Source organism: Amblyomma maculatum, chromosome 10 (genome assembly GCF_055883805.1).
Source record: "Amblyomma maculatum isolate TAMU_Amacu chromosome 10, ASM5588380v1, whole genome shotgun sequence".
In the NCBI taxonomy this organism is placed as follows: domain Eukaryota; kingdom Metazoa; phylum Arthropoda; class Arachnida; order Ixodida; family Ixodidae; genus Amblyomma; species Amblyomma maculatum.
Window position 1 is genome coordinate 20677490 of NC_139353.1, and position 23105 is coordinate 20700594.

The 23105-nt window shown below is 46.4% G+C and overlaps 1 protein-coding gene across 3 annotated transcripts; it reads right to left on the reverse strand.

Annotated features, from left to right (window-relative positions):
• Positions 1-276: 276 nt before the first annotated feature.
• Positions 277-22092, reverse strand: LOC146175775 (iris-like). 3 transcript variants are annotated; one of them, XM_084582147.1, is made up of 4 exons: positions 21971-22092; positions 21557-21832; positions 3470-3716; positions 277-2899 (listed from the first exon to the last, which is right to left on the reverse strand). In XM_084582147.1, exons 2-4 carry the CDS (start codon positions 21571-21573, stop codon positions 1976-1978), a joined length of 1188 nt encoding a protein of 395 aa, XP_084438273.1. In that variant the 5' UTR covers positions 21574-21832; positions 21971-22092; the 3' UTR covers positions 277-1975. The 3 variants fall into 3 exon arrangements, with proteins under 3 accessions (XP_084438273.1, XP_084438272.1, XP_084438274.1); XM_084582146.1 differs by having other exon boundaries at positions 21953-22088; XM_084582148.1 differs by lacking the exon at positions 21971-22092 and having other exon boundaries at positions 21557-21946.
• Between the last annotated feature and the right edge of the window lie 1013 nt (positions 22093-23105).

Genomic DNA, 23105 nt, shown 5'->3' on the forward strand with positions numbered 1-23105 from the left:
TTCTGACGTATGACCTTCAAGTCTTTTTTGCACAGACGAGTATGCGGACGCTCTCAAATGGAAGATTCGATTTCCAATTGAGTTTTATTGCATTAGCAATTATGCCGGCTGACCTGAAAACCAGTCAATCCCAGATGCAAACGGATATAACTTCCAGAAGAACTATTAACCGAAATTCGCGTACAGCTTTAACGGCTTTTGCTTCCAACTAGAATCCTTCCACTTCAGTTAACTCCAGATGGCAAATTTCCATATCAAGCTGTACAGCTCCAGTCGGATACGCTGCCACATTTAGCTGGAATCGGGAGGATCACTCGAGGTCACGCTTTTAGAGGTCAAACGTGTTCCCGGACGAAAACCTACTTCGTCTTCGTTATCATGCGGGCTGACTTCAGTACTGTGCCAAGTCGTTATCCGTGAAAAAGCAGTACACGGACCTGTTACCTCTTAGCAGTGCTCCTTGCCCCACTTGGAACCGACTCGCATCAAGGGCGCAGTAAGCCATCTGGCCATCAGGAAACGCTTATCGCTTAGACTACAACGCACCCGCTGCAGCATCCAAATATAAACGTCCCCGTTGGCGCGCGGACCTTGACTCAGTTTCGCGGCATTGATAGAGGGAAATGTGACGGACTTAGATGCTCTTGGTGACAGTGCTGGTCGAAACAAGATATAACTCGAGGACATTTATTTCCTTTGCTTGTGGCCAAATTTGACGGACGGAAAGATATGCCGTCGCTATTTGCATGCTTGCGATGAAAAACGTTCAAAATATAGAGCGATACTCACATTTACACAGATTTGGATTTCTCTCTAAAAAAGAGATTACTAATTTCTTACGTCGTGCCTGGAGCACTACAGATTATTCTCGTCATTGCATATTATTACAGGTAGACAAATTCATTCGGACCACTTCTGCAGGGGACGCAGCAGTACTTCTGTAAATATCCCAAAATGTGTTTAATATGTCGAGACGCGGAGGTACTGGGACTTTGCATTTGCCTCGAGCCCTTAGTTTGACAGTGAACAGAGATTACATAAAAAACTGCGTTTCGCCGACATTGAAAACCTGCCAGGGATCAAACGACGAGCTCGTGCTTTTTTGCCGAACGTCACAGTCACCCATTCGCTGCAGTTAGTGCACAAGTAAGCCCACATCCTTGCCTTATTCTTACTGAAATCGGCGGCAAAACAAGCACCTTGAAGACGCTGACTGCAATGCAGGTATCATTCGTATTTATGAAACAGACACGTCACTTTACAATTATACCAATTTTCTCTTTCAACTAACAAGAGCAACTTCTTATCTTCTTATACGCATAAAACAATACTGCATGTTTCAAATATTTATGAAAAGGTGAATATGAACGGCCACCCACGCTCAACAACACATTAATACGCGAAACAGTGTACAAGCACATGCTGATTTGACACTCATGACCGAATTCTCTCATGATTCCTTTGACAAGCCTTTGATTCACTTCATTTCCGAGGTCCAGCGAAGTACTGTACGAACTGGTAGTTGACGCGACCCGCGTCTTCTTAGACGCGTTAGAGATGTACAACCTACCTATTCCTCGCAAAGGGTGTTCAGACATGCTCCGTGAGAAGAACAACGCCGGTGACACCCGCCTAACATGAAAGACTGGTCCGAACGTGGCCTTTGGTTGGCTCACGTGAACACCACGTTGATTCGTGGTTTTACGAGCATCGCCACAGCGCGCAACAACACCGGGCAGGGATGCTTCAAAATAAAACAATAATAAATGCATAGTATGGTCGTGCCTGTAGTCGCCATTGCCGCGCCTCCTCGCCCTCGAACAGTCCTTATAATTCCTTTACAGTTGTCCATTATTCCCAGAGCGCATAGGCGTACACTCATAATTACACGAAGCACCAAAGCGCACGTGCTTTCCAAAATAATGCACTGCGCATATAAAGAGGGCTTCAGCCACAGCGACATGCGCACAGCCTTTCAGAAACGCCGCACCGATCCGATGTATAGGATCACGTCCGGATCACAGCTGCGGATGAGGAACATGAAAGGTCGATTGACATTGTAGTTGAAGCTCACACCCGCGTAGCACATCATGATGAGCGGCGTGAGGAAAAGTCCTTCCACGCCGTCCTCGTCGACTTCGACCACTGCCTTTTGCACAACGCCGGTGACCCTGACCCCGGGAGTCTTGCTCACTCCGGTGAGGTCGGCGCGATCGCTGAACAGTTCCTGGAGTCCAAGACTCTGCAAGGTACCCTTGAAACTAGACGTGTGCTCGAGCTTGAACTTGGGCAAGTAGATCTCGACATCGTGGTCTTCGCCGAGGGATTTGAGCAGGTTGGCCAGGAGCTCTGGCGTCAACTTCTTTTCCAAACGATCTAGGCCATCGATCTTCTGCGGTCGCAGGATGACCATGGACAACTTCTTGCCAACGAACGGCATCTCCAAGGCGTCCACCTCGAGCTTGTCACAACAGCTCGTCTTGTAGTTCTTGCGCTGGTACATCATCTCCACCATGCTGGTCTTGTCCTTGGTCTCGTGGAAAGGTCGCAGCGCGGTGTACTGTGGGTTAAAGTGTGAATCCCAGAAGCCCGTGAAGTACATGGCGTTGACCAGCAGCAAAGAGGTACGCGAGTCGATATTTCCGGACTCGATGATGTCGGTGACCTTGCACTTGGTCTTTTCCTCTACCCAGGCATTGATGACGGCCCGCGCGCCATTTGGATCCTTCTTGAAGTCGACCTGCTTGACTGCGCCGTCGTACGCGGTCTCAACGAGGTCGCAGTAGTCATTGGGGACGTTCACGCTGTTGTCGGCGAATATGGCGTTGGCAAGGTGGATGCGGAAGTCCGGCCCGCAGTCAGCCAGGCGCTGTGTCATGTCTGTGAATTCTTGGCGTACCTGTGAAGGCGAGAAGAGAGGAGGCATTTAAAAGCATCGTCTGGGTACATTAGGCAAACGTTAGTGAATTCTTATCAGCCGAAAGCGTCTGTTAACTCAGTGTGCTTCTCATGGAGACGAGTTTTGGCGGGGAACTGAAGAGCGGGTAGATGATGACATGAAACGCCACTGTAAAATGTATTACACGGTTTGCCCGTTGTATACCTTCAAGTTAGCTGCAGAATCTACGACAGTAGCGAGATCATCACCAATCAATTGCCCATGTCCGAACAAAGGCGTTATGAGAACAACGCAGTTGGGCGCACATAAGCTTGCATACTGCGTACAGTCCATTTCCCGTTAAGTGTGAATAACATTGTACGTGGCTCAATTCAGAGGTGCAGGCAAGCACTTGAGCCAAAGAAAGCTCTTTGTACCGCGTCTCGGCAGCCAGTGACCTGAAACAAAGCACTTGGAAAGCGTGCCACGTTTGCGTGATACGCCATCGCAATATCTCCTCGTCGGGCTCGCTATAGATTCTCGCCGGCTAAGTCCCGCGAAACCGTCACGTCAAGGTGTCCGGCCTCGTACCTCTTCGATTAGATCCTCGGGAAGATGGAGGACCTTGGCGATCTGGGCCGCCGTGGCCTGGCTGCTGCCGGCGTGCGCTGCCGCCAGGCCGAGTGCTAGGGCGAATGGAGCGCTTAGCACGTTGTCCCGGGAGACGCCGCCCTGCTCTTGCAGTTGTTGCTTGTGTAACTCCACCGAGAAGTTGAGCAGTACCTCGCGCAGCCGATTGGGCGGCGCGGGAGTCCTCCAGAACAGGTACCGAAGGAATCTGCGAGCAAAAGAGAGCGAAGGAAGTCAGCATCATTAACAGAGTTCAGCTGCCCGCTGCTGATCTTGCATAATTACTTCCACCCTGCGGCTGTAGCGACCATTATACACTGCGAAGTTTCCAGTCGCATCATTACAAATGACTCTGGATTCCCCGCCTGCACTGGGTTTCCTTGTCCAGGTGTACACTAGGCCACTCGAAAAAACCATTATCTGCCTGCCCCACAACGTACCTCGGCCTAGCTCTTTATTACACCTAGGGTTTTAATAATTCTCGTTCTCTAATATGCGTGCAGGCTCACTTTACCATACCAGTGCCGCTCCCCGTTTCTTGTTTTAAATGCAGTTGCAGAAAACATTTCGTGCATGGTGTGACCATTTTCAGCCAATCTGCTGTCGAAATATTGGTGGCCATGGAGGCAAGAACATTGAAAGTAATAACAGCAAAGCTGACAAACGCTTCTAGTTTGCACAGCTTCCGCCACGTCCAGCACGCCACCTTGGTTAAAGAAATAAAAAAGAAAAATATCCGGACCATGGCGGTCGCTGCAATCTCTCCGTTCTATCGGTACATGAAGCATGAAGTTTGAATTTTCGGAACATCTGGTCGATTTCCTATGCCGCCACTATGCTTCTCGATGTCATCGTATACGAACAGCTTAGAACAGGCCTTCGGAGCCAACATGTTGCCGTAGGGCCTACAGTTTATGATTTTCTTTTATATATTATAAAGGAAAATATTGTTACGGACGAAGGAGGAAGAAGAGGGCAGGGGCGCGGGCAGGAGCGCGTGCGCTAGGCCCACACACAGATTCATTAAACGTCATCTCACGACCATCGAGCATCTTCTCTATGTCCTCTGTTCTCCTGTTGTCATCGCTTGCCGTCACGTAACATTTGGTTGGAGGCGCGGAGTACGTCATCCCCATCCTTGCCTTGGGGATGGGCCGTGGTGGTGGGCTCTTCATACACAGAAGTCTCCAGCATGTCCATCCCGCACTGTACTATCACAGAAGCGGAAGTGGCGGCGATCGTGCTGGCCATTACCTACGGAGACGCGACCAATCGAGAGCTTCACGTAATCACCGACTCACAAGCGGCGTGTCGGCTCCTTCTTGCAGGCAGAATACCTAAAAAATTAGCTCGATTCACAACTAACCCATTGGCTACAACCTCACAGCTCAAGCATCAGATCACTTGGGTTCCGGGGCACTCTGGATTGGAAGGTAATGAGGTCGCGGATAGGCTAGCTCGAGGTCACACAAACCGAGCGGCCACCAATCCCGGTCTCACAACCAGCATTCCTGTCCTAGCGACTTAAGGCACGCGACTTAAGTACCTACGGGAACAACGTAGGATTTATCCCCCTCCACACAAGGGTCTAAATGCACAAAAAATGCGGGAATGAAGACAGCTCCAAACCAACACTTACCCCAACCTACATCAATACAACATAATGTTCCCAGAACACTACACAGACATATGCCCTTGGTGCAATGACCAGCCCACCGCCTACCACGTCACATGGGGGTGCGCAAGCCCCAAACCTCCATACATAAACATGCACCATTCGGAGGCGCAGTGGGAGGCCACTCTGCAATGCTATGATCTAGAGACCCAGCGTAGGCTGGTAACTCAGGCAAGAGCGGCAGCCCAGGCCACTGGGGTTTTGAATGAAGACTCCACTCACTGCCCCCCCCCCCTTTTTTTTTCTTTTTTCCTTTCTCTTTTCTTTTTCTTTTTGAAATAAAGTTTTCTCTCTCTTTCTTGCCTTGGAGCATCGACGCCATCTGTAAGCCGGGACCATTGACTGAGGGCCCAGGGACATCGCCGAGCAGCTTCGCCCCAGCCCTTCAAGCCCAGACCTGACCAACTACCACCACCCAGCCTCCAGCCCAGACCTGAAGACAAGGAGAACAGAGATCAATCAGAACCGAGACGAAGGATCCGAAAGACCCGAATGACTCGAAGGAACCGATGGACACGAACACGCAACCCCCGCCAAAGCTGCCCGACGTGACCTCGAGCCATCGGTCTCATGGACTCTGGTGACGGATGGTTGACAGCTCCAGGGGAGGCGGATCACCCACGCATCAGACATCGTACCAGCAAACCGTTCTATTCTTACTTCTTCCTCTTCTTCAAGCATCCAGATACGCCCATCATCATGCCATGGAATCATCATCGGTAAACTTCCTCGTCTACGACCGGGACGATCACTCGGTTGGCCTCGGGTTATGTTATGGACAAAGGAGGAAGAAGAGGGCACGGGCACGGGCAGGAGCGCGCGCGCTAGGCCCACACACAGATTCATTAAACGTCATCTCACGACCATCGAGCATCTTCTCACTGTCCTCTGTTCTCCTGTTGTCATCGCTTGCAGTCACGTAACAATATGTCCATTGATAACGCCATGTAATGGCTCCAGCTGGTGCTGTCTACAAAAACTGGGAAACTGGGCTTCATAAAGAAAAAAATAAAAGCGCCGTGCTCGACCATTTCGCCCTCTTGGCACTGTTACATACACCATAATTTAACCACGACACATTACAACCCTCTTTCTCACCCCCAAGCTTGCTACGCGCGGCGTATTTGTGCCTCCGTTTGTCTAGCTATAAGATGAAAAAGTCACCAGCAAGGTCGTAGAGCCGTCGGCAATAGCTAAATATACAGAGGCCACGTGTTTCCGTACGTCCTATTTTTGCATTCGCGCGTGCTTAATAAAACGAAAACGAGTACGGCTTCCTTCCTGCTGTTATCGGATGAACTAATCAATTCATTTCCCGCCCCGCACGAGGAAAACTTCGCAGCAACTTGGAGGCCGCGTGTTTGGGGGCGCGAGGATAGAAAGCGCCTGCGTAGGTGTTTGATTCCATTGAATGAGAAAGCCCGTAACATAACGTATTCCGTCTCTGTACATTCAGAAATACTGCAATTACTATATGCGGCTACCAGACCTGTATTAATATTGAGGATTTGCACCACGAAGAGCGCACAAGCAGAACTGCGTGGTTATATAGCCGGATCATGAAACCGAAAATCGTGTCCACCGCGTGCATTTCTATAGATCCCACCTGCAACATTTCTACTTCCAACTAACTGGAGTAGTAAAATTTCCCCTTGCAGTTAGAAGTGAAATGGAAATGAAGCCGGGACGTGTTTTCTAGCTGGAAGTAGGGTCTATGTTTTCGTGTGCGTGGATAGCATGCTAGACCATGCAAAGTGCGTCCACTGCGCAGGCGCTGGGCATGTATTTTTCCAAGAGCTGCTGTACACGGCCGTTCGAGGACCCTTAAGCTTCGCCTTTAAGAGTTCAACGCAATAACGTTATCGGGCTCCGTTCGCTGTCCTTTACCCCTAATGCGTTGTAGACGATGTATGGATGTATAAGGGTTTGAATCGGGCGGGGGCTCGCGCCATCTATTGCGATCGAATGAATTTTCCAGTCAGCGCCGCATCGCAGGTAAGCAAAGAGGAAATGTTCTTTGCTACTCGCTTAACTATTACTTCCATGATTAGTTTATTTCTAATGATGCACCTAAACATTAGCTGGCACTCATACGTCAGCGCATACATTAGGTCCATCTTTATTCGGAGAGAAGCAATGCGGTTCTGTGGCGGAGTGGTTGCGTGCTCGCCCCACACTGCGAAGGAACCGTGTTCGACTACGTGGGTTTCCACAAAATCTTTATTGTTTCTTTACTTCTGATTTTCGCGTTACAACCACAACGCCAACACCGGCTTTTATTCGACACGTGTCCTTAACGCTATTGCATTACAAATTCATTTGAATTGTAAAAATCCTATACCAACACATCAGTCACTCCTCACCCGCCGCGGTGGCTCAGTGGGTAGGGCGCTCCACTGCTGAACCGAAGGACGCGGGATCGAGGCTGCAAAGACCGCATTACGGTGGAGGCGGAAAACAAGGCTGACGTATGCAGTAGGTGGTCGAAATCTCCGGAACCGTCCCCTATGGCCTCTCTCATAGCCTGAGTCGCTTTGGCACGCTAAGCTCAATAAGCAAAACAGAATCGAACAAAACCAGACCTGTTCCCATCCATCATTTTGACAAATATTTCTTCACCCAAATACCATAACCAGTTTGTCTTAAGCCCCGCCGGGGTGGCGCAGGGTTGCAGCGCTCAACTGCTGTTCCCAAGGGTGCGGGATCGAATCCCGGCTTCGCCGGCCGCTTTTCGATGGAGATGAAAAGCAAGGTGCCCGTTAAAGGTCAGTGCACGTTAAAAAACTCCAGGTGGCCGAAACTTCCGGAGTCCTCCACTACGGCGTCTCTCATAGCCTGAGTCTCTTTGGGACGGTAAACTCCACAAACGAAACAAGTTTGCCTTAAAAATGTGTTGAAAAAAAAAGCAAGGACTAAAATAAGAGGACAATCACGTAGTTTTTGAATGACCAACTTAAGGCACTTATGAAACATGTCCAGGTCTACAGAAACCCTAGCTGAATGCAAAAGAATGGTAAAAAGTTATACAGGCATGTGCAAAATTTAATGATAAGTTTCACGATGTGTAAATTGTAAGTGTTTGCAAATTTGTAAGTGCCTTTTATTGTTTTCAGGCTGATACGAGTAATAACATTTGATTTCGAGTAGAATTATGATTCGTGAGTAATTCAAATATTCACGCAGATAATATTAAACGCAATTCACCAATAAATTAAACCTACTTCCTACTTGGCTTACAAGATCGACGCAGCCTGAAAGCAAGTCATACAGACCTTGAGAAGAACAGTTTGGTGTCTCACGTAAGCAAAACCGAAAGTGCACAAACTGCCCGCATTCCTGGTCGCAGCTTGTTTTGTGGGAAATTATTCTGGACACAACTATACGCTTACCGAAGAAGAGGAGCGACCAGTACAGAGAAAACCAATGAATTCGGTGCTCACTTTGTAACCAGCGCAAGAAGCTCGAACAGCCAGGATGCCACCCCTTATACACGCTCAAAGTAAGCCGGACCACGTGCCGAGCTCTGACATTTATGCTGTGGTTCATTGCACAACGTCATGTTCATTTCAGTCGCTCCCTTTTCTTGACTGTGTTTATGATATCCTTCGCACTTTTCTGGTTTCTTCAGGTGCACAAATTTTCTCTTGCAGTTTAAGGTTTTCCAGGTCACTACACAACCTGCACTTCAACATGCGGCATTACACGCGTTAAAATGTGGCATGGGCAGTGGTGGAAGATGGGATGTAACTGAATATGACACGACAGAAACAAGAAAATGAATTCCTGGGTCAGATCAGTGGCAGAACTGCAGATGAATATCAGCAATCGCACATACTGAACATTACAGCTTTCCAGGGTGATAAAAGCATCAGATGAATGAGAAATTCGTCTCGAAACTGCAGCTCTTTGTGTTTACGTTTGTTTGCTGCAATAAAACATCGTTAAACCAAACTTCCAGCTCATCTTAGTTGGCTTTTCGGTTCCTCCGACGTCAAGTGTGTAACTGGGCTTACCCTTTCTTAGTTTCCACACCATGTTAACCCATTTTCTGCCCTGTTGGTATTGAGATTCGGCGTTATGTTTACTGGATGTCGTATATCCTTCACTTTGTGTGACCTAAATTAATAATAAATACTTAATAAATAAATAATAAATGCCTTAATGCTGCTTTGCCATCCTTCGACGGTATATTTCCTTCGTAGCTGGGTTTGTGTTCGCTTTAGGCAGACGCCTTCAGACGTATACGCTAGCTACGTAAACTAGCCCCTTGACCGACCTACTTCAGCCTACGAGACGCCATACGCCCATGAACTGCAAGACTGGCACGCCAACTTCATTGAGATATTAGCCTTTACTGATCGTCAAAGATATACGCGATATAAAGAAGTCCCCCGGGCGACCAGCTTCCGTCCTTGTGTTTACCGACTTTCGTGTTTCGAAGGTGTTATCAGATTCAGTCGGCGCCAATTATTCCTCGATAAGAAAAAACCGAGGTAAAAGCACACTGTTCTCGAAACCAAGCCGCCGTTTAATATCCCGATGACGCATATTTATTTACTGTTGGCGAGAAAGAAGCAATGCTATACGTAATTGTTGCTGCCTTTGCCATAACGAGCATGACTGCAGCGTGCACATTTTTATGTGTAGACCAGCCTGGACTGATCCTCACATGCGCGGCACTGAGAAAGCGGGAAAAAAAAAGTGGAGATCGTGGCAGTTATCTTTTTGTGCACCTTTTTCTGGTCTCCTCTTATCAAGGGTCTCTACTGCACAGATAGACCTGCGGATACATACAAAATTCGACCCGATAAAAACTGCACTACGAGCGCCCAGTCGCCTGCATAACCTCGGCAGGCAGTCGAGGTCGCACTCTTTAGGAAAGGCTCAGAGGTCAGTAATTTGGCTCTGGGTGTGAAAGAGGCGTTCCAGTTTGAAGGCCGGTGCCGTAACAACAACGACGATTCTGTCTGTCTGTCTGTCTTTTTTTTTTTTTTTTTGGTTGCTTGCGGGGCCGTCCTCTCTTCAACGCACTGGCTTTCTTTCCTGTTTGTCCTTGTACGAATACGTACACAGCTGTACGCTCAAGCCAAATTAATGTGACTGCGGCGGACTTGGAAAGCAGCCAACGAGACTACTATGACTGCGACTCCCCGCGTTTGTCTTCTTTGCGCACGCAAGCCAGCGCGTAGTTAACGAGGTAGACGTACACATGATTGGGACATGTAGTTTGCCCTTGCCCGTCTTTCTATGCAGTTTAGTTGAGCGTCGAGGAAAAAGAGGTGCCAACGATCAGCGACGCTGTCTGGTGAATGTCACACCCTGGCATGCAGAGATGGAGTTGGTGTTAAGGTCGGACATAATGACTTGACGCGAAATAAGTAGCGCGCTTATCGGAGCACAGCCGTAATTTCTGGCCAAAAAAGGAAGCAAGAAAGAATGAGAAAGAAGAAAGGAAGCAAAGGAAGCAAAGAAAGGCAGGAAGGCAGAAAACATGAAGGTAAACATGCAAGCTAGAAGGAACCATTGGTAGCGGTACCGTTAGATGTAGTCATAGACGTAAAATATAACGAGTCGTCGCGAAAACCATGGCTACGGAGAACACTTTATAGTGCAATAACATCACATTATTGTAGTCCGCTGTCTTTGGCGAACCGGAACTTGGTTCGTACCAACTCAATAAAAGGAATAATTGGAACGTATTGGAATCTTAACTGGCATCAATATGACTAACTGCTGGAATTCTCCTTTAAAATGGGCAGCCCAATTAGACTCTCCAATGCTGTTCTAGCTGGAATTCACATTCCCACGTTCCAACGGGGTACTACAATGGATATTCACATTTCAAATGAAACGTCAAGTTGGTTTCATTTAGAATTCTCATTCCATTTGAACAATGCAAATGTACTCCACCTAGCAGCTATAGTTGTGCAAAATTCATAGACTGCCATTTGTACATAGCTGTAGTATTAATTGGTAGTTCATGTTCCAAATTGATACTCAGATGATTCTTTGCCAGCTGACGAGCCCAATCGGTCTTACCCACCGATTCCAATAGGTCTGTCCAACTGCATTCAGTATATCCATAATATCCATATGACAATTCGCATATTTCACAAAGAAAGCAGAACTGATATTGCATTCATAACAACATATATCGGCAGCATAACCTCCTAAAACGTAATAATCATCATCGATGCTTTCATTGCGAACAAAATAAAATTAAATAACTGCACTCTATTGCCAATAGTCACTGACCCCAGCATGAGTGGTGCGTATGAGCGGGAATAGTAGTGCGCTTGCTGGGTGAATATTATGTTGTTATATATTTTTGTAGTGTGACTTTCTTGTGTAAGATGGATTCTTACCTCTCATCCCTGATTTACTTCAAGCTTGTAATTGTCGCATTTTCAACATGTCTAGTAAAATATAAATTGTCAGTTTTAGTTCTACCCCATTGGACCCACTGTATGCAATGGGTGTGACCCATTGGATCCCATTGCATGCAGTGGGTCTGGCCCACTGAATCCTATTGCACGCAATTGGTCTAATCCATGGGCTGCAATGGCTCCAAAAACACCATTGGTTCCAGTTGGAAATTTGCAACTGGTTCCAGCGGTAATCTTTTTTTTTAACTGGGAAGCGATGAGGTCAGGAGAGACCATGCAATGACGTCACAGATACTGTTCCAAAATGTATAGTGTGCGCTTTGTTGGGCTAAGCTGGCGTCTGTTAATGACAACTAGGAATATTGTTTGTCTGAAATAATAAAAAACCACGCCTGAAAATTAGTCCTTCTGCCAAGGCAGAGTGAATATCCAAGGCTTTGCGTCCAGTGACGCAAAAACGCAAAATAGTGTCGAAAAAGTGTGGAAAAAGTGACGCAGAAAAGTGTGGGAACGCGAGGTTCCCACAGAAATCTCTCACTTGTGGTGCAACGAAACGCTGCCGGTGTGCAATATTTGGTTCAAAGGACCAGCAAACTGCTGGAAGCGTATCAGTAAAATCAGAGGATGTAGAAAGAGCGAAGTTGCTCTTTAAGGAAAATCGGTAAGGATTAAACTACGAAACAAAGAAGGCTCGCCTATCACACGTGGGCGTCTTAAATGGGCAGATACATCAAACGTTTATAGGTATATATTTTGTAGAATTTTGAGTGGGAAATTAGTAATCCAGTTGTAATCCCCTTAAGCTCTGTAAATAATTTATACTTGCATTTCGACTGGCGCAAATTTTGTGTTTCGGTTTCAGGTTGCCGGAAGAATGTTCCAACGTCACAAGTTATGACATCAAGTGACTCATACAAAAGTTGTAATATATTCGCTACTTTGTAGTTACTCTCAAACTAAGCTGCTACCGCAGTCAGAATAAGAGCTACTGAAAAAAAAAAAAAAAAAAAAAAAAAAACGTTATTGCAGTTTTGTGGGCCTCAAGCGATCTAACACTGTCGGAACCTTCCTTCGTTCAGCAAACTGAAACCGAAACGTAAACTTCTTGGGCGGAAGAAATGCAATTATAAATCACTGAGCGTAGACGAATTTCACGCGGTGATACATGTTTACTAATGCCTTAAGCAATAATTTTTGGAGAAAAATTCAGTAAGTAAACCTCGATGCCCTCTGACTCTTAAAGCATTTCCTCTCCGTCGAAACACGGCCGGCTCACCCGGTATTCGATCCCGCGAACTGTGGTTAAACCACATAGGCAAGGGCAAACGTGTGCCCCGGAAGAATAAAAAATAAATCAAAAATGAAACACTGTGTCTTTCCATTATGTGCATGAATTAACGCTCAGTTTCAGCACGAAAAGATGTCAGCAGTGGTGCCTCGCCCAACGGCAAGATTGCGTCCGTGGCGGGCGCCTCGACGGAGCGCCAAGAACACCGAGATGAAACTTGACGTGTTAAGATGATAAAAGACTGAGTTTTGGTATTTAGCTCTTAAGAAGGGATGAACGCCGCAATGTGAAGCAGTGTCGCTAAAGCGAGACGTCAAAAGAAGTAGTGAAACGAAGTACTGCTTGACACTAAAAACAAAAGAAAGAAAGAAAGAAAGAAAGAAAGAGAGAGAGAGAGAGAGAGAAAGAAAGAAAGAAAGAAAGAAAGAAAGAAAGAAAGAAAGAAAGAAAGAAAGAAAGAAAGAAAGAAAGAAAGAAAGAAAGAAAGAAAGAAAGAAAGAAAGAAAGAAAGAAAGAAAGAAAGAAAGAAAGAAAGAAAGGAAGGTTATGCAACACTTGAGGCTGCCCAGACACGTCTCTGGGCGCTTTGCTTTACTGATAAGTCTTTGCAGTCGTTTCAGCTAGTGCATGCAGGCTTCTCGGATAAGGCGTTCAGATTACACTGATCAAACCTTGTTCACCTAGAAGATGTTTTTCTTGCATGACAGTGAGCATAACGATGGGCTTAATTTGTTTTGAAGGTGTACCTCGTTTGCGTACAGTATGAATCTAAATTGGAAAATAATTCGGACTAAATATATTTTATCAGGACGAACGCTCAGTGCCGACCACGAGGTAGGCCAGTAACTTTCCATATAAAAAGTAATATCATTATCGTACTTCCAGAATGCAAATCCTTTCTACAAGTATCGTGCTTCTTTTAAGGCACAGTTTAAAAGCTGTAATGTCCCCAAGAGATTCGGGGTGTGACAGGTGCCGTTGTGGACTGATTCGTATAATTTCAACCACCTGGGGTTCCTTGTAATTTGGGTTAACTATACTGACATCGCATAGTACGCGCCGATTTTCCGTTCCGCCTCTATCGAATCCGCGTCCCACGTCTCGGCAGCCGAGAGTGCTACTGCTCTCGACCATGAAAGTTTGCTTGTGCCACCTTCAGTACCTATAATAAAAGAAGTAACAATTTTTGTGCTTTTGTCTATTTTTATGCTTGCCACTAAAGCACGCGGACGAAAGAAAGTCGCATCAGCGAAGAACATCGTCTAAGGTAGGCGACACGCTACGACAGTCATCTGTTTCGTCACACAGTTGGCTTCACAAAGCGAGAAGTGTTTCCATTAATGCTACGTATAAAATATCTGGAAGGCCAGGTTGCCGAAAAAGAAATCAATATCAACTAAACCGGAAACCAGATTCAGTTGCATAGCAAATGTTGGAGAGATAAGAACGTTTTTGGCAGGCTATGTAATAACACATGCTAGTTATATAATTCAAGTTAAAATATATAATAATAGTACTGCAATGTTGCCAACGAAATAGTATTTAGTTCTCTATAAGCGCTTGTTACCGGAGCAGGCATTTTATTTCCCTAGCAGTGACGGCGAACCAATTACATTGCGAATGATAATAAAATTGGAGGCCTGATGCACAAAAAATGCTACTGCTTTTTCTTTTCCGCACGTGTCACACTGGAATAGAGTGCAGACATTTCTCTTTCCGTGTTTTCGCTTCTCCACGCCGTTTTAAGTGCGCCAGATAGAAGTGTTGGCACAGCACGGTCGCTGAAGGGGGATTTAAAAGCGTCACGTTGGCGTAGATGACCGTGACGCCGCCCTGGCACGCTCTCAAATGCGCGAAAAGGCGCACTATTAACCCATGCCACTTTAGCCTGACGGTCTGGTCATAACGAATAACGTGCACGTTCTCAGCTCGCGCAAGAAGCACTTCTCCCCCACAATGGCTTCCATAAAAAATACGAAACGAAAACGCGCAAAGAGGGGGAAGAAAAGGGGGAAAAAAACAGACCACAGAGACTTAAAAGGCGAATTAAGTTGGTAAGTGCGCGTGATATGCAAGGAAATAAGAACAATAAGCAATGAGGCAGACGCTTTTTTTTTCCCCCTTTCAGAATCGGGTTTCCAATTCTTTTTCTTTTCATTTTCTTCAGTTTGCCTTCTTATTGTCTCGCCTGTCCGTGTGTTCTGCTACTGGACGAGCCGCCTCTCTAATAGAAGGATAACTGCACGCGATTCCTCAACATCCGTATCTAACCAAGGACTTACAAGGAGACGAATATGCCATCTGCTTTGTAGAAACGTGCAGCCCGTTCACCTTGACCATTAGTTGCGTTAGTAATCGCTGAACATCTATTCTCGCTCCAGACAAAATGAAGGGAAGTGGGACATTTTTTGTAATTGTAATTCCAGGATTAATTTGTGAAGAGGCACAGACGAAGCAGGTAAGTGGAGAAGGCAGGTAAGTGAACGCAGGAGGGAAGTCAAGGCCCGCAGAATTGGCTGAATGGTTAGAACGTTCGCCTGCTGACAGCGGTTTGATTCCGGCTGCATTTCTTTATTATACAATATCAGTGCGTGTTAAAGAACCCCAGGTGACCTATATTATTATTCCGGAGCCCTCTTGTACACGTCCATCGCTACCCACGTCACTTTAGGAACTTAAACATTTTCAACCGCTAACACAAAAAAACTGAAAAAGTAAGCTTGATTACAAAGCATAGACTCTCCGCGGTAGCTCAGAGGTTGGGCTCTCAACTGCTGAACCCAAGGACGCAGGATTAAATCCCGGTTGAGCCGACTGCTTTTAGATGAAGGCAGAAAGCAAGGCTCCCGTCTGCTACGGGATTTCTGTGCAAAGATAAAGAACCCCAGGTGGTCGATAATGTCCGATCTTCCACTACGGCGCCTCTCATCCCGGAGTCGCTTTGGGACGGTAAACCCGACAAACCAAGTATAAACTGAACCGCAAATGCACAAAAACGCAATAAACTTGGATATTTCACTGTCGTATGACCCTGTTTAAGCAATGCACAGCAGCTGTGGCGTAAACGTAAATAAGCATCAAAATGAGAAGCAAGCTTTCAGTCACTTCTATGAAAGATATACACAGCAGATAGGCTCATTCGTTCAGGACACGAGAGATGACGTCCTCGCAACGGGGCAACTACCGTTGCAAGGACGGTGGTTGCCTACAGTATGGTACTGCTTAGAGCTCTGCGGTAAACATAGGTTTGCTGAGTATTTGTAAATTGCCGCCGTTGCATTCGTGGAAAAGCAGACTATCGTCGCTATTGACGTTAACAGAAGGCGGGGAATTCTCGACACGCTCGGCGTTTGCTTTTGTGTTCGGTTGGTATGTGAGAGTGGAAAGGATAAAAAGAAAATAATAGGAAAGAAACCAGAGGAAGGAAAACCCAGATATGCTCACCACGTCAGCAAGTTCGTGTATATATTTAGGGACGAACGCGCGTCACTTACTCGGCTGCACGCAAGGTGACGACGCAGAGAATAAAGCGAACGGGGGCGTCGAGGCTTTGTTTCCAAGCCTCGTGCCCCCTCCGCGAATTCCGTGTATTTACATTCTCGTCATCATCATCATCAGCCTGACTATACCCACTGCAGGGCGAAGGCCTCTCCCATATTTCTCCACTTAATTTACATTCTCGTACAGCACGCGAAACAGGTTTGGTGCCGTTATGGCAAGTGCCTGTAGTCTAAAGATGGCTGCTGCTTTCTCAAACCATAACCTTTCTCAAGCCATAAACTACAGAAAGCGTAACTATGACATCCGGTCTGCATTTGGCTTGGCTTGCGCGCTAAATATTTTCATAGCACCTTTGAAGACCGCCTCGCCTTCCACACAGCCCGTCTGTACTATTATCCCAGTGCGTTTGCTCCCAACAACAACAACAAAACTGCACTAAATATATACCGTTCCACCTGAGCCTGCCATGACATCCCACACATCCTACCATCGTCCCGACCTCACAACTCAACGTAAAATATAGCCGTGTAAACTTGTCTGCAATAATCGCCACGCAAAATACCTCCGCGTGAAAAAGTTGTCTGCCGTTTAAGCTTTTCTGGTTGCCCAAATAAAAACCTAAGCAGAAGACCAAGTTACCAACTTAACAATTTTGGTGCCTCTGACTTCTTTGGTGTAATCAAATTTCAGAAACTGATTTCATTTACTGTTTAACGAAGTAATACGCATGCCACGTATCATGGCCATAATTAGCAATTGTTTTTTTATTCAAGTTGTTAAAAGATCCTCAGCAGCATTATTTCTCTATCTATAGCCATGAGGATCAACAATGGCCGACCACTCAAATTTTCTGTGCAGCAGAGTCCATTGGTGCCCTGGACAGCTAGCTGCCACCCCTGTCTGTGCCCCCAGGAGCACAGAAAACGTAACGCCTCCTTCAACGAGATGGGACTGGGACAGGTCGGTCAACGCCGCTTGCGGCGGGGGCTAGCCTGCCACCGAATTTTTATCTGTTGTAGGCCGTCATTGCACCCGCCACCGCTTTGGTGGTGGACGACGGCTGTTGTTGCGGCGCGCGTCTTTCTCTCCCTCTTTTTTTTCTTATCTATTTTCTCTTCTGTCTGCACGAGGCAGCGGAGGTGGCTCAGCTACAGAGCCAGTAGCCGGCCCGTGCATTTTCTTTTCCTTCTTCCTACAGCCACAACAACACTCCTTCAACAAATATTCAACAGTGAGACCCGTTTTTGTAAGAAGCGCCGATTTCTAGCCCTGCCTGGGGCATCGAGGTGGTGGTCATATCGCATTTAATGTAATGGTTCTTACCACAAGACACTAACAAAACTCAACGGAGCAACAGCAGGTTTACTTATCGAAAGCATGCAGGTGCACGTGCCGTTGCGTCAATTAGACACGAAATAAACCATTAATGCGATACCAGTTAATGACAGGGCAGCATGCGTGGCCAGCGGTAGATTATAGTTGACGCCTGCCTCGACTCCTGTTAAGCTGACCCAGGCCGTAGACCGACATTGACCTAAAAGCGTAGAAAAAGCTTCGGTCTTTTATACACCACGGTGAACAAATGCTGTTTTCCATGTGATATTAACGGTGGCCAACATTTCTGAATATTTGCTGGTGAGTTTGCTTTGGTGAAACATTCGGCAGATGCACAAGCAAACTTAATCTGTACACACTTATTGTTTTCTATACAACCACAATGATTATTCGTGAGCAAAAAATGACGTCACCAAACCACAAATGCCACCGCTTCCACATTGAAAAGACCGATCTATATTGTCTCTCCTCATCAAGCGTCATTTGCGCCTCTTTCGACACTATAAAAAAAGTTGGATGCAACTAAAGCACAATGCTTTATAATATATGTCTTTCACAACAAGTCCAAAATAGAGTTCACCAATTTTCATGCCGGCGCGGTGAATTCCATTAAGTCGTGGTGGAATTCATGTGCCAGCCCCTGCGCTGTCATGCGGCGTCATGGGGTTCTGACCCATCGGCAATTACCGATTCTTTCATGAATTGTATCCGAGTCACCAGAAAAAAAGTCGACAAAAGCAAGGCACATATTTGCCGTCAGGTGCCAAGGACACGTTATCAATGCCTGCTTTTATCACGCGTTTCCCCCGGTTGAAAGCTTATCACATATCTGCCGCATAGAGATCCACTCTCGTCTCCACATTGGATTGGATTGGTACTGAGGCTTCCCTTTTATACCAGGTGGACCATAAAGGTCCCAGCCAAGTTAATTCCCTACTGTGACGGAGTCTGTGCCGCCGTGGCGCAATGCCACCAACACCATTTATCTAGTCAGCCTTATCCAGTTCTCAAGGAGCCGGGTGGACGATTTTGATGGCTACCATGAAAGAACACCGTGTATATTGCACACAGCTACGAAGCGTTCTGAACCATAGCGGGAAATTCGCTAAATGGGCCTCGAGATTGCTTCCTTGATGGGCGCGCTATTCAATCGCACACATATCCGCGAACATGGCTTACATAACCGCGGAGTCGCCAGGCGATCGCACGGGATCGTGTTGCGGCATCACGCTCGCTTAAGCACCGCGTCCAGTATTCTTTAAAGCATGTCAGCCTTCGTGAAAACGATGGGCGGTGATTCTTAGATGCAGTCGAGGTCGTAATGGTTCCAAGGATAGACAGCAGTGTGAGCTTGTTCACGGATATGCTCTTAGATCTCGCTTGGACATGAACTGAAGATGAGGCCTTTAGGGCAGGGTCAAGGCGCTCCGGAAGAAGATATGCGCGTCTTTACTCCCTTCCTATGCCGAAAGTTGAACTCCCCTTTGGCATGCTTCAGGGAAAAAAAAAATTGGGGCTAGCTAAAAAATAGCATTTGGTTTCCAAGTTTCTTCGACTTGATGAAGTGTTAACGAGGGAAAATGAATTTTCTAAGACAGAGAGAGCGAGATCTTGCACGACGATGGAGCGTGATTCGTGTGAGCAATTCCTTGCTAAAGGAGTTGCACTTGCGGCGACGGTCAAGTCGTGCAGGAAACAATCAGCAAGCTGTCCTCTGCAGCAAAATGCAAGCTCCCGAGATACTCCGGGTTCAGAAAAAGACGAACTGTTTCTGTAAACTGAAGTATCTCCTTCTCTCCACCTCACTCTCTCTGCCTGAAAAGAAAAAAAAAATGAAGATAGTGGGGTGAGACATGCTTTCCCCGTACCGCTGCTTACGTGACACGAGATATTAATGGCTTGAGCCACCTTTGACGAGACGAAATTATAAAGGGGCGTATGCATTTCACGCGTTGAATAACTGACAACGTTGGCAGGAATTGTGAGCAGTACAAGCCACGGAAAGTCCGGATTACCTTCTGTTTAACATATTCAACGATTTGTCCAGAAACTAGTCCTTAAAAGAACTGAGAACAAGGCGCCATTGCTGGCATGCCAAAGAAAAAAAAAAAAAAAACGCTGGTATTAGGAAACAAAAATTCATTTTTCTTTTTTTGCCTGGAGAAGGGGCACTATCATGAACTGGACTCTTGAAATCATAAAATTTCGGCCCTAATGTTCAAAGCTTCTGATGAGCGAAGCCTTTACGACATTGACTAGCAGTGATAACCATCCACATCCGGTTAGGACACTGTAACCACTCGCCTGCAGGTGGCAGGTACAACGGCCGAGATCGGTACCAACTAAGTTTCACATAAAATACCACAGTTGATCTCAAGGCTGTGCATAGGCGCAGGCTGCTTCATGAACGTTACCTCGCCGAACTGTTCGCGCTTCGCTGAACACGACGGCATAGTGGTAAACCTAGAACTCACGTCATCGCGAGAAAAACAATGTGGTCGGCACGGTAACGGCGAGTTTTTCGATGTAAAAGCCAGCGTTGGGGGTCCTGAGTGCGATCAGGAGGAAGTTCTTTTACAGCTTGGTCATGCCCTAGTTGTTCTACACTGAATACACGGGTGCGCAGCTGCAATAACAAGAAAAAGATCGCAAAATAAGAGACTGCTAAGGCAGACTGTATTGTTACTGGTTCCTCCAAGTAAAATAAGCGTTTCTATAAGAAAAACTGATGTTGGTTTGAACATTACTGGCTAGTCAAGCTTCTAACACACGAAGCAATAGTCCTGTCAATGTTATGAGGGCCGAAGTGAAGACATGTACTAAAAACAAGTTTCCAGAAACCATGGCGGAACTCGTTAGTCCGTGTTCACTACTTTATTCAGCGCCTGTTATCTTGCTGTTGATTACGCTGTTGATTTCGCTACTGCCTTTAAACATTTGTTCAGATAAGAAGTTTAGCCTAAATGTACGGTAACACTGTTTACATTCTTCTGCTTATCTAGCCTGCATTTGCAGTGCGATAGCGTTCACCGTATAGGGAACCTTCACTGGCTAGGCAGCGCTGCATTTGCTCCGCAGCGCGCCTAAACAATTTTGCTGTTAGCCGCTTGGTTCGTGTTAAACGACCGAGCATAATCATCACTGTTATAGATACGCATGCGACAGATAACGTCCTTGCCTAGGCGCTCTCGATGTAGCCTAGCTAGCTGACACGCCATGCAATCCTTTGACAGAGCACGCAATCTGATCCCTGTAAGCTCATGCAGGCGGCGTGAAAACGCCCTACGAGAGCGCCTTAAATGTATTTGCTGTTCTCGCTGGGATATGTTTTACGGAGTGGCGATCGACACAGCAAACTTCACTGCAGGCTGCTCATACAGCGCACAGTGATGCAAAAGCTTTTACTGTAAATGCGAGCTTCCTTGACTGCTTGTAAGTGAGGGTCGAGTCGAAGCAGACGACGGATCTCTGTAACGTCGGTATAGAAAAAAGAAAACGAAATAACGCGCAGACAGTTTCCAGTCAGACTAGACATATGCGTACGTATGTACAGGGGGGGTCAAAAGTTCCCAGGTTTTGTTTCTGGTCAGCATATTCTGAGACGTGAGATCCCATCAAAGCTATAAATGATCTCAGAGGTTAGAATAATGCTTCTTCTACCCTCCACATGTATTTTGAGATTTGGGGCCGTCGTAGTTGCCTAACTATACTGCTCAGAAGCAGACCCTGTGGCCTGGAAACTTTTGACCACTCCTGTACATGCTATTCAGTAGCAGCTAGTATTTCACAACCTACTCAAACGGGACCACAGGTAAACAGAACGAAAAAAAAAATGAAACTAGCACTTGGAGATCAAGACTTACCTGGCGATTATGTCCATTGTGAATGTGTACGTCGTCGACTGCTACCTTCCCGGTCCGTTCCCTCAGCTATCGATGCTGGCCGACGCTGCTACACCTCGCCGTCTCGGTGCGTCTTGTACGGAGAGCGGCTCCGCGCACGAATACAACAGTGAGGTTTGGATAGGGCGACGCGCACGCACAGCACCAGTTGCAGTGGGAACGGTGTGCGACCCTGTACGGCCGACTGCGGACTGTCCTTTTCCTCGATCAACTCGGACCGCCAAGAAGCTTTCCGGCCTGCGAGGAGAGGGTAGAAGCAAAGGGCCGGAGGGCCGGTTTTCCAAGACGTGGCGAGCGGGTTTTCAGGCTGGAGAGAGAGCGACAAGCCCGTACGCCAGCACACAGACACACGCTCACCGTGGAAGAGACGCTGACCTGCAAAGGAAGACGAAGCAGAAATTGAAGACGCGCCATCTTGAGACGGAAAGAAAGGGTGCGAAGAGAGACAGAGCGATCTAGCGGTGTCTTTCGCCCTCGTCTTCTTTTTCGCAGGTCGCACACAGGAGGAGGAGGAAAAGTTAACGGTGAACGTGTTATGGGGCGAGAAATACTGATTGCGCCTGCCGATTTGGTTCGTTTCCAGATTAACTCTCCTGGAAAAGTTAGCAGCGTTTCTGCCGACGACAATACACCTTCCTTGTAGTTGGGTCGGCCGTTTTCTCTGTGAATAAGGTTTCGGCTGATCTCTGCGTTCGTTTGTTTAGAAGAAGAAGAAATAATCGGGGAAGGGAGGGGGGGGGGGGGGGGGGGTGAGCGGCAGGATGGTGAATGTTTCAGAGATGGCTAATGAACTTTCCGGACGGAGTGATGGTAAAAGGGTCACCTAGTCGCCTTTTATATATAGGTGTGTTCAAAAACGATAATTGAGGTCCTATGACCATTTTTTGTTTTCAATGAAATTTTTAATGTGGTGGACAAATTTGTCGACACAAAGGAATAAACCTTAGTTTTGCAAGATCTGTAGTAGCTTTTTCGAAAAAAAAAAAAAATTGTATATCACTAGAGGTGGAAAACGCCGTTTTTGCCATTTCAGAAAGTTGCAAGTTTGGAGCCCGGTTGCATGCACAATAAACATTTCTTGTGAATTATTTTCTTATCGAATAAGTTTACGCAACTTTTACTAATAAAAACACTAAAAAGAAAGCGTTTTGATGCGATACATGTTTTATTAAAAAATCGTGAACTTCGATTCAGTAGCAGCGCGCTGCACAAAAGTCAATTTTCAGCCCTTTATTCTGGTATGATGCTCCTAAATGTTTCCGCTAAAACTTTTTGCCTGCAATATGGAGGTTATATTATCTATTTCAAGCAAAATAATGCAGTTGTAAGACTGTAAAATGTTTTTCCATGGCGCTTCAAAATCTACTGAGGTTCAAAGACGTCAAAAAACGAGCAAATTTGATTTGAATTAAAAAAAAAAAACATCTTCGATTTAAAAAAAAAAAACAGTTGTCAGAATAATGGCACATGTCTCGTAATTATAACGCCCGGGAAATGTGTTGCATCATGT